Source organism: Ctenocephalides felis, unplaced genomic scaffold, assembly GCF_003426905.1.
Source record: "Ctenocephalides felis isolate EL2017-DRISC unplaced genomic scaffold, ASM342690v1 CF-g0.4_SCAFFOLD_00845, whole genome shotgun sequence".
NCBI lineage: Eukaryota > Metazoa > Arthropoda > Insecta > Siphonaptera > Pulicidae > Ctenocephalides > Ctenocephalides felis.
The window spans coordinates 79688891-79701074 of NW_020536999.1; the positions used below are offsets into that span (position 1 = coordinate 79688891).

General features: G+C 34.7%; 2 protein-coding genes across 2 annotated transcripts; both read left to right on the plus strand.

Annotated features, from left to right (window-relative positions):
• The first annotated feature begins 6788 nt into the window (after positions 1 to 6788).
• On the plus strand, positions 6789 to 9905 carry LOC113390663. The gene has a single exon (XM_026626880.1). It carries the CDS (start codon positions 6789 to 6791, stop codon positions 9903 to 9905), a length of 3117 nt encoding a protein of 1038 aa, XP_026482665.1.
• A 77-nt stretch (positions 9906 to 9982) lies between these two features.
• LOC113390679 lies at positions 9983 to 11854 on the plus strand. Its single transcript, XM_026626881.1, has one exon. It carries the CDS (start codon positions 9983 to 9985, stop codon positions 11852 to 11854), a length of 1872 nt encoding a protein of 623 aa, XP_026482666.1.
• Positions 11855 to 12184: the final 330 nt, after the last annotated feature.

The following is a 12184-nucleotide window of genomic DNA, read 5'->3' on the forward strand; positions in this document are numbered from 1 at the left end:
TCCTTTGCATATTCCAAATATCTTTCTTTGTAATCATGGAAGCTCTCAGTGGTAATTCTTTATTATAACAAGCTCCACGTATGTTGTTTATAATGAAGTCATCATCTACGTCAGCCTTAATTTGTTCTGAAAAAATTATATTAAGAATAAAGAATTAACAAAAATTTCATACATGTAACTAAATAATCTTTAACTATACCTTTGATGTTATTTATCAAATGTTGGTTCAGTCGCACATATTTTGTCAAATTTTCATGTCCCACATGTGTCTTCCACTAATCAGCTTTAACATGCCCGTCATTATATATCTTGCATATGATTCGTGAGGGACAAGTATGTCCTTTTTATTTCATGTGTGTAAGACCGATGGCAATTAAAATACAGGATGGTGCATTCATCTTTTGTTTTGTGTGCTGCGGTGTCCTTCACATATTAAGTAATATCATTCTATTCCGTTTCCGTTTTCCAGCTGTAAAAATCTACAGCAAAAGTTGTAATTACAGAAAAGTGTGTTGTGTTGAAAATCTTCATAATAAAAAGTTAACAAACCATGAATTGAAGAAAAAAGCTTTTGTTCTTGTTCAATATTAATTTGATGATCTGACTCAATATGATTATGCAGAGAACTGTACCGCATATGGGCCTTCCCACAATCCTCAATGGGACAGGTAATCCGAAGAGCCCTTATAGATCCTATAAATTGTCAATTATTGTAATTTTTGTGGATGTAATATTAAACATATTTAAATAGTATTTATATTTCAATACCTGTAAACACCTTCCGAGAGTGCAGCGATAAAATATTATGTGGGCGTATGTAGAAGGAATAGGTGAGGAAGGAATAGGTACAGAAGAATTAGGTAAAGAAGGATTGTGTGACGAGGGAAGAGAGCATACGAATGAAATGATGTGGGGGGAATTGGTGACGAAGGAAGAGCATTTAATAGAATGTCTATGGAAGGAATTAGAGAATATGGCAAAGCATAAGAATGAAGTGCAAGAGATGTTTCAGGATTAATTCTAAAATTATTGTAAAATTTGCGGTGGATATTGGAGTCTTGTAAAGAAATATTGGGAAATAATCAATGAAAGGTTTTAATGTGCCTTTGCAAAGAAAAAGGAGTATGTAATATCTTTGGGTATGTAAAATTTCTGTAAAACTGTTTTGGCTGTTTTCCATGTATTAATCTGATGAGGCGGGAAAGCGAACTACTACAGGAAAAAGTTTTGGAGCAATATATTATTGAAAAATAATTGATGTAAACCTAACCCAACGTAACCTATTATTAGAATAAAACTTATGTAGAAAATAGAATATGATAAAGAAAGTAACTAAAAACCTATGAAAATCTATCAAATATGTAATCTAAGCAAATCTAATGTAACCTAAGGTAACCTATAAAAACATATCTCTTATATGAATAATAATAAAAATCTGCAATAATACCTACTTCTAAACCTATCTAAGTAGTGAAAAATGTTGATGAAATATAAAGTAATCAGTAATAAAAATACCTTAGCTTATACCTTAACCTTAACCTTAACCTATATAGAATGTAAAAAGTAATAAAAACACTAACGAAACAAATAATTATTTTCTGTAATAATTATGGCAAACGCACGATTAAAATAAAACATATACTGAAAAACATAAATAATTTACAAAATAACAGAAAAAGAAAAGAACCAAAAACACGCCGGAAAAGGAATGGATAAACTAGAGTAAGAAGCAGATTAATCACAAAATAAAACATAATAACGATAAACTTATATAATAACGATAACTTTCTTATCATAAAAATAAATTGAATTAAAAAATATGCAACCCAAGTATCATGCTCGCAGTTAAAAATTTCGTTATTTCGTTGAGATTGCAAATAGAATGAAAACATTATTCATTACTATTTATTATTATTCTTTTAAACATAGTATTTGGTATTATTAATCATCTATAAAAAAGATGTTTTTATTATGACTGATAATTGCCTGAAAAAAAATAGTTTTATAAAAATATGATAATGTATATGGATCACTCCATTGGAATTCTTGCATATTTTCCAACATCTGTATTAAGAGGAAATACAACATATTTTTGAATAATTTCAGTTATGGGTCATGTTAATAAATCTGATGTTTCACTCATCATATATTCCCCAATTAGATTTGCATGGATGGTCGTACAAATCTTCTTTCACTTTAAATTCTTTACCTATTATTGCTAATTGATTCTGTTTTGAACAGAAAGCCACATTAATTATATTGACAATTTTACCATTACGTAAAGCGCAAAATGAATGGACCTTTTCTTTAACATTGAATGTAAAATCTGAACTACAACGCTGAGGATATACTATACTATACTTATACTGAGGATTAGATAGCATAGACTTGTTACAAACTCTAGGCATGGCTTCAGACTTTACATCTTTCCCAATAAAATATTATTTTGCCTGAAAGTATATTTTATAAATTTGCTGGAATGGTTTCTCTGACTTTCATATGTATTTTTCAAGACCTGCTTGTAATTTTCAAATTTAAAGGCACTAAATGAATCTAAGCTAAGTATAATATATTATGTATATTATGATTTACATTATGATCTCCATATAAAACCTTAAAACTTTCCACAAAATAATGAAGTAGCTGCTCAGCATAATCTAAAAGATCAATTAATAACGTATTGCTACATCAAATTTTAATAGCGATATGTAAAGTAAGAATTTTTTTTATAAAAGTCATTCGAAATATGAGATTTCAAAACTACTGGCCCACAATACAATAATAATTGACTTAATTCTGTAGCTTTTCACGACCTCACATATTTCAATGGTCGAGGCTTTCTAGCAAATTCATTGGATATATAAATCTTTAAGCTGCATAAAAAATGTCATTTGTTTTAGCATATGGCAAACGAATTGGAAGCTCACTTAGTCCACAAAAGCAGCAATCTTTTAATTGCTCCTATACAAGTTAAATGCATATAGTCAAGTGGTACATTAGTAACTAAACCAATGTACGGTATTTCTAAAACTGCATCATGAACGGTTTTATTAAATTTGTCACAGTCAACATCCGATGAGTTTTTAAGACTAATTTTGAGATTAGTATAGTTTTCTGTTTTGCCGCGGTATAGTTCCTAGTTTGTTTTCCTCGAATGAAGTCTATAAGGATTACAAACATTGATAATTGAAGAACAGATAGTAGTAATTATAGGTGAGTGATCTGAAGAGAGATCGTAGCTTGAATGAGCATCTGTGTACCTTGAGTTTAAGCCCTTCATTATGAACAAATCCAATAAATCGGGATTTTCATTTGGTCAGTTGGCCAGTAAGTCGGAGTGCACGTGAAAAGAGTGCCATAGTTTTGTTGGACAATAACTTCATACAGTTTTCTTCCTTTTGTATTAATCAGTCTTCATCTCCAAAATGTGTGCTTACTGTTGAAATCTCCACCAACTATAAACTTATTTCCAAGAGATTCAAAGAATTCAGAAAATTGTATATTAGTAATTGTGGTGGACAATATACGGCAAAAATTGCTATTGCAAAAGATGACCTTTGTACTGTGATGGATGTTGCTTGTAAGCAATCTTTATTATATTTTTCAAGTTTATAGTAATATATATTATTAAATTTCATTAAAACAGCTATACTTCCGTAAGCTGTGCAATCTGGATAAGTAGTATGATAAGCACGATAATTTGGTATTACACATACCAGAAAAACGTTTATTTTGTTTTCATTGAGGTGGACAAAATTGTTCATTCTTAACTTTAAAAACCGCGCGCTTCGTGCGTACTGTTAGCACGAAGCGTCAGCGTCTTGTATGTTGGTAACATGTAAGTCAATCGCAATGTTCGCGTTGACATAACCTGTCGCAACTTTTACGTCGAACTTGTAAGCATAGATAAAAGAAGAGTATATAGATCGCTCTCTCGGGCCATATTTCGTTGCCACGTTAACTGTCAACTTGCCGGGGTTAGTTCGAGCTGCTCTCCCTTGGCGCGCACCCGTCGATCGTAGAACGGGTGCGTACATAAAATACTATAGAAATGCACCAATATTATAGACCGTTTGAATTCAAAATTACAAAAAAAAAATTGAATTTTAAAAAGCATTTATTTTTAACAATAGTATTTTACACACATGGTTACAAAAGATTCATCCTTATAAGCTTAACACAGAAGAAATAAAAATGTATATATATATATATATTTCTAGAGCAAAGGTTACTTATAATTACAATTAGATCAAGATAAATAATTTAAACACATCTCATAATTCGATCTCAATAATAAATAAATCAAAAAATTTGAGAAACTATCGGATATCTTTCATTATTCGCAAAAATTTGAGAAGCTATCGGATCTCTTTCATTATTCGCAAAAGCAACAAAATTTCTAGAAACTAAAAAGAGAAAAATAATTATATTCATATAAGAAGTAAAAAATATATATATTTAAAAATCATTTGCAAAATTAATGCATACGATAATCTTCTCAAGCAACTCAGTTTATATTTTTTTCGAATAATGCTAATTAACAATTAAGTTACTGTTTTGTTTTTGTTAATATTTTCTACGACTAGTGTTGATGTTCATTTGAATGTTGAACAAAATGTCATTATCATCATTAACATAAAAAAAGGAAATTATTAATAGTAATGTACAAGTACTTAATAGTTTTCTTATGGCATCTTCAATAACACATTTAAGAATAACATCTCTATCAGAAATAAGGGGTGCACGTTAATGGTGTTTTATTCCTCTAAACAAAAAAGAGATTAGCAAATATATACTTTCTTCCATTTGACAGTTCCTGTCAATCTGTACAATGTGATTATCTTTACGATCATTAAACAACGCAGGTAATAATATTTCTGTGTAATATCAAAATGCAACTATCACTACTCACAAACTTTTCATGGAACATAGCCAAACCTAAATTACCCCTTAGCTAGAATTTTATCATTAAGCATGAATTTCCTTCCATTTAATAATTCAGTATCTTCTCTTAGCCGACTTAATATATCATTATGAATACTATTATTCAATGCCAGTGGGAGATCAGCAAATATTTCAGCATGTTTCAGACTGGCTTGTAATTTCTTTATTAATGTTTTTCCCTGTTTATTCGTCTCATATCAATACTTGTGTTTAGTAAACCCGTTTCATAACTACTTCCAAGAGAAAAACTGCTGAAAAAAAATCAATGTTAAATTATTTATTATAAACCTTTATTATTAGTACAAGAATAATTCTTAAAAACTTACCTATCAGTGAGTTGGTTAATCTGACGGCAATTTTATCTGTCAATAACTATAACCTTAAAATTCCTAGCATTGTTAAATGTCTCAGTTATTATGCTATAATAAAAACTTATATCAGATTAGTAGTAATAGATGAAAGTATTTTGAAGTATGCATATTGATAAAAATACTTACTTATTGTTGAAGGCCCGTAAATATTATTAATCATTTTACATACTACATAGGTTCTAGTAGAAGAAAACACTAGTTTTGACCAGCCAAATAGCAAACATCTACAACATCCAAAACAATATTTATTTGTGATTAATGTTTAGTTATTTTATTCTTATTACGTACTTTGTCATTTCTCGCTGGAAATACATGTAATTTTGCATTTTTTGGTATTAGTGCACCCTGGAACGTAACACATCGACATTTTGCTTGCAAACTAATCCTAATCACTTATAAACGCAACCGAACGTTCTCGAAATTGTTTGATTGCCCGCGTTGAAATTCTTACCAGATGAGTGCCAAATCGCTGCAAGAGCGCTCCAAGGGAGAGCAGCTCAAACTAAAATCGAGCTACAGAGTTTTGTTCGGAGATTACCGGCCATGCTTGTAAGATTCGCTCTCTTATATCATACACCGCCGAAGAGTAAAGATCTATTAAAATATACGTCAGCGTCTTGTATGTTGGTAACATGTAAGTCAATCGCAATGTTCGCGTTGACATAACCTGTCGCAACTTTTACGTCGAACTTGTAAGATTCGCTCTCTTATATCATACACCGCCGAAGAGTAAAGATCTATTAAAATATATAATATTAACAATCCATCCAGCGTTTTAATTTACCATAATTTGGTCCTTCGAGCCGGATATTCACCAGTGCAAGTATTATTTTTGAGATTTTTATACACTGTGGTGAGAAAAGTTATTATATATCAAATATTTTACCGGCGTGTTTTGTTTGGTTACGCATGCGGCATTAGAAGTGGTCTAAGCCGTTCGTAAACAAAACGAAGAGCATATTAATTTTATCGACACGGGCAAGCAGTTCGGGCGTTGAAATCGTGACATTCAGAAGATCTGGGGGTTCCGGACTTTGAGGTTAGGTTTCACGTCGCTGTCCAAGGGAGATTCTTGTAGTGACCACGCTGTTCAGATCGACGAGTTCCTGAAAATTGGCAAATTTCCACACTATTTGGGGAGGATATCGAGGCCAAAATCACACGTGGAGACTGGATCAAGATTATTATTGACTCGTGTAATACATACACGAGGGCGAGAGTCTTTAATTAAACTTATTGTTCACCTATAATATATAAAAGTGAAAGACAGTTGCTGTATTGCTGACTGGTTGTACTAACACAGGAGTAGCAGATCACTCATCAGTCACATAGTTAGATTTTATTGTCATTTTTAGTTTTTTTATTTAATCTTACCATAAGGCATACATTATTTATATTAACTAAGGTATTGTGTCACGGTTTGTGATTATATTTGCAATATTTTTTTTTGTAGTTAAATAATAATTGTGCATAATGGCGGATGTGGAATCACTAGAAGGTACTTACAAAATGATTAAAGCGTCATTTGATGCAATTCACAAGTTTATAGCAGAATTCTGTGAGGGTGATAATATTAAGGCACTTTCAGTTCGAAAACAGAAACTTGTGGAACGATGCCATAGTTGGGATGAGACATATGTACAGCTTAATAGTATTTCCCCAGGTGTGTACACTACAGAATATTTAAGGTACTCTGATTTATATTTCGATATGATGGCGGATATTGAAACTATTATTGACCGCCATCAAAAACCGGCTACAAAATCATCTAACACTTTGATGGATGTGAAATTGCCAGACATTGTCTTACCTAAATTCAATGGGGAATATAGTGAATGGACAGCATTCATTGACATTTTTAATTCGCTGATCCACAATAATTCAAAGCTTTCACCTGTACAGAAATTGCACTATTTGAAAGGTGCTCTCACTTCGTCGGCATTTGAATTAATCTCTACAATAAGTATCACGAATGAAAATTATGAAATAGCATATAATTTAGTTGTGAAAACCTTCAGTAATAAATTATTGATCATCAATGCTCATTTGCAGAGCATTGAAAACATTCGAAGTATTCACAAAGGCTCATTTGAAAATTTGAGAGCCCTTTTAAATGGTGTAAGGCAACAGGTGCAATCTTTAAAAGCTTTCTTTGAACCCGCAGAGCATTGGGACATTGTCTTGCTGCATATGTTGAGCAGAAAGCTTGACAGTAGTACGAAGGTGGCTTGGAATCTGTCTCGAGCGTCAGGGCAGTTACCTACATTGGTTGAGTTCTTTACATTTCTTGAACTTAGGGTAACTGCTCTTGAGCATTCGTGTAGTTCAGACAGCAAACCAACCATCACGAAGTCAGTTCACACAATTGTCAAGAAACCTGCTCAATTATGCTCTCATTGCAAGGAAGATGACCATATGCTCTATCAGTGCTCTTCCTTTAAGGCACTTGATATTAAGGCACGCAAAGCCTTTATTAATAAACTTTCCATCTGCTCGCGTTGTTTGGCTTCTCGGCATAATGTGGCTAAATGCAAATTCAAATATACGTGTACAAAATGTAAAGAACCACACAATGCTCTGTTGCATGAGGAATCTGAGCCCAAGCCCAGTACTTCTAGTAGCACAGTATGTATGGCCAGTACAGGAATGCAGACTTTGTTGTCAACGGTTTCTCTTGTTGTTATTGACTCAGATGGATCCCAACATAAGGTACGGGCTTTGCTTGATAGTGGCTCGCAAATTAATTTAATAACGACTTCCTTACTTGCCAAGTTAAAATGCCCGGTCAGCTCGTCATTTCATAAGTTAAGTATGTTGCAGGGGCAGAGTGTGCTTTGTGATAAGTCTGTCAAGCTGACTATAAAATCAAGGTTAGGAGTCTTTGCGCGCACTATCAATTGTGTGGCTGTAGACAAAATTACACAATTGTTACCGTCTGCTTATATAGAGTATGATGGCTGGAAGATTCCAGACCATGTTTCGCTGGCAGACCCCATGTTTAACGTTCCAGGTGCAGTTGATATGCTGATTGGAGTTGAACTATATTTTGAAGTTTTGCAGCAGGGGTGCATTCGCTTAGGAAATCATCTTCCCATTCTTAGGAAAAGTTGCTTCGGGTGGCTGATTTCTGGTGTTTACACATCAGAAATGCAGAGCAGTGCACATGTTGGCTTCATTTCCAATGAAGATCTTCATGATAGTCTGACAAAGTTCTGGCAGTTAGAGGAGGTATCCTCTAATTATACAATGACTGGGTCAGACAAAGCATGTGAGGATGATTTCATTGCAAATGTAGCTAGACTTGAGAATGGGCAGTTTGAGGTGGCTTTGCCATTTGTAGATAACCAAATAGATAAGCTGGGGTCGTCATTCGCTGTTGCCAAATATAAATTTTTGAACCTGGAGAGGCGGTTTGCCAAGGACAATGCCTTGTTCACGGCCTACTCTAATTTTGTTAAAGCTTACATCGACTTAGGTCATGCTGAGGAGATGGTGCTGACACTGGAGGAAGCTGCTAAGAATAAGTACTATTTTTTGCCGCATCATCCAGTGGTCAAAGATAATAACTTTGACAAAATTAGGGTAGTGTTTGACGCATCGGCCAAGTCAACTTCAGGCATATCTCTAAATAATATTCTGCACACAGGACCGAAGCTGCAACAAGATTTATTTTCTATTCTAGTTCGCTTTAGGTGTCATCAATTTGTTTTTGTGGCAGATATTATAAAAATGTATCGGCAAATAAGAGTCAGGGAAGCAGACCAAAATTATCAAATTATCCTATGGAGGGAAACACCCCAGGACACCCTAAAATTCTTTAAATTGACTACAGTGACTTATGGCACTGCTAGCGCCCCGTATTTAGCTATGCGCTGTTTGAAGATGCTTGCGCAAAATAATATGACAACATTCACACAGGCAGCGCTGGCTATAGAAGGGGACTGCTATGTAGATGACATAATCACTGGAGCAGATTCAGCTGTCGAATTAGTTAGGTTGCAAAGGGATGTTGTTGAACTTTTAGGTAAAGGAGGCTTTTCCTTACATAAATGGTCTAGCAATTGTAGAGAAGTGTTGAGGTCAGTACCTAAAGAAAATCAAAGTTCTGCCATGGCGTTATTTTCTGAGGTAGACACTGTCAAAACCCTCGGTCTTGCATGGAACCCCTCTCAGGATTGCTTCAAAATTTTGCATGTTAAGGTAGGGGAGACGGAGGTTAGAAAGGGTTTTGACACAAAACGGTCGGTACTGTCCACCATTGCACAGATCTATAATCCCATTGGTCTTATTTCTCCAGTATCTGTGACAGCTAAGTTGATTATGCAGGAGTTGTGGAGGCAGAATCTTGGCTGGGATGAGTCTTTGCCACAAGAATTGCAAGATAGATGGGTACTGTTCAAAAGGCATCTCGCTGATTTGGACAACCTTATCATCCCACGAAAGATCTTTGATTCAATTCCTGTGACGATCCAATGTCATGGATTTTCAGATGCATCATTATATATGCATATGGTGCTTGTATATACCTTCGAGCTACCTATGCAAATGGCACAACGTCTTCGAGATTGCTTTGCTCGAAGTCTAAGGTAGCGCCGTTAAAAAATGTTACTTTACCCAGATTGGAGTTATCGGCAGCTTTGCTTTTAGCAAAGCTTTATAGACAGATAATGACAATCACAAAAATACAAATTTCTGAATCGTTTTTGTGGTGTGACTCCACCATTGTATTAGCTTGGTTGAAGACAGATCCCGCTCTATTAAAAATGTTTGTCAGTAATAGAGTTGCTGAGATTCTGGATCTTACACCAGGCATTGCTTGGAGACATGTCGGCAGTAAAGACAATTCTGCAGACATAGTTTCAAGGGGTGTAAAAACACCATTGGAATTGGTAGAATGCAATTTGTGGTGGAATGGACCAGCCTGGCTAGTAGAAGAATCTTGTAAATGGCCGAATAGACCTGCAGATGTTGTAAAGGAAGAAGCTATTCCAGAGCGCCGAGTACTTGCAACAATTGAGGTCAATATTGACGATAGTTTTTTGGACCATTTAGTAGATAGGTTTTCCAAATTCAATAAAATAGTCAGGGTGGTTGCATATTGCTTTCGGTGGTTCAAAATATTTCGCTCTCGAAAACCAGATGGACAACCGGTATCAGATATTTTGTCTGTTGACGATTTAAGGAAAGCCTCCAGACGCATTTTTTACCTAGCCCAAAGGAAAGGTTTTGGTAATATCCCTGATCAGTTGATGTCCGGTGAGTTGTCCAGTACATCTTTAGGAAAGCTGAAGGCGTTAAATCCCTTTGTGGACGCCGAAGGCTTACTAAGAGTAGGTGGTCGACTAGAGAATGCGGATATTAGTTATGACCAAAAACATCCAATCATTTTACCAAAGGCCAATTTGGCCATTGACATTTTTATTCGGTCAGAGCATGAACGTTTGCTACATGCTGGTACCCAAACAACCTTAGCAAATATCAGGTTAAAATACTGGCCTATAGATGGTCGCAATACGGTCAAGCGCATAATACACAAATGTGTAAAGTGTGCTCGGTTTAGGGCTACTTGTGCAGAGCAGCTAATGGGAAGCTTGCCAAAAGACCGGGTCACTGCTTACAGGCCATTTCAGATTGTAGGAGTGGATTTTGCAGGGCCAGTGTTACTGAGAGCTAGTCGATTGAGGAAGGCACCTCGCATTAAAGCTTATATATCCCTGTTTGTTTGTATGGCCACTAAGGCCATCCATATTGAATTAGTGTCGGGATTATCGACAGACGCCTTTTTATCGGCCTTACGTCGTTTTATATCAAGACGTGGGTGCTGTTCAGTCATCCACAGCGACAACGGGAGAAACTTTGTAGGCGCAAAGTCTGAATTGCGGCAATTAGCTACATTATTTCAGTCCGATAAGTCAAAAGGGGAATTAATCACTGCGTCATCGAATTTAGGTATTACATGGCAATTCACGCCTTCCCATGCTCCACATTTTGGAGGATTATGGGAAGGATCTATCAAAGTGATGAAACATCACATTAGAAGAATTATCGGGTCTCATTGCCTCACATTTGAGGAATATACAACGCTTCTATGTCAAATCGAAGCTGTACTAAACTCTCGACCTATTCTCGCCCTTACGGATGACAGCACCGATATAGCTTACATCAGTCCGGGGCATTTCATTATTGGAAGTGCATTAACAGCCTTTCCAGAGCCTTTTAGTGACGCATCCAAAGTTAAGCCAATTAAATTATTTAAACAGATATCAGCTATGCGTGACCAATTTTGGTCACTTTGGTCAAAACAATACCTTAATGATTTACAAAAAAGAAATAAATGGACACAGGTCCAACCAAATATTAATTTAAATGCAATAGTGTTGTTGAAGGAGGACAATTTGCCTCCATTACATTGGCCTGTTGGGCGTGTAATAGACACCAAGCCAGGTCAAGATGGCAAAGTTAGAGTAGTGACAGTCAAAACTAGTAGTGGGACATATACTCGTCCAATTACAAAAATTGTTATTCTACCCTGTCAATAGATTGTAAGTCACTATCTGTATTTGTTCTTTTGTCTCACTGTTTTGTTTACATATTCCTTTTAATTTAGGCTACGATAAATTAATCAATAAATAAATATTAGATAAATTATTAGTAAAATATTACTTGTTAATTCAATCGCTATTTAGGATATTATGTTTTTTTTTATTTTTAAGATTTAATTATGTTTAACATTATGTTTGCTGATTGCATATATATTGATTTTGATTTTATATTTTAGATTATACAGTCCACTGTTGGTGTACTCATTTTGATTACACACTATCATTAATCTTCTTGTTATACCATATTATATTACTTTATAATTGTTA

Coding starts and splice junctions, on each gene's coding strand:
- LOC113390679 (XM_026626881.1), top strand. CDS start 9,983: ATGACAATCACAAAAATACAAATTTCTGAATCGTTTTTGTGGTGTGAC.
- LOC113390663 (XM_026626880.1), top strand. CDS start 6,789: ATGGCGGATGTGGAATCACTAGAAGGTACTTACAAAATGATTAAAGCG.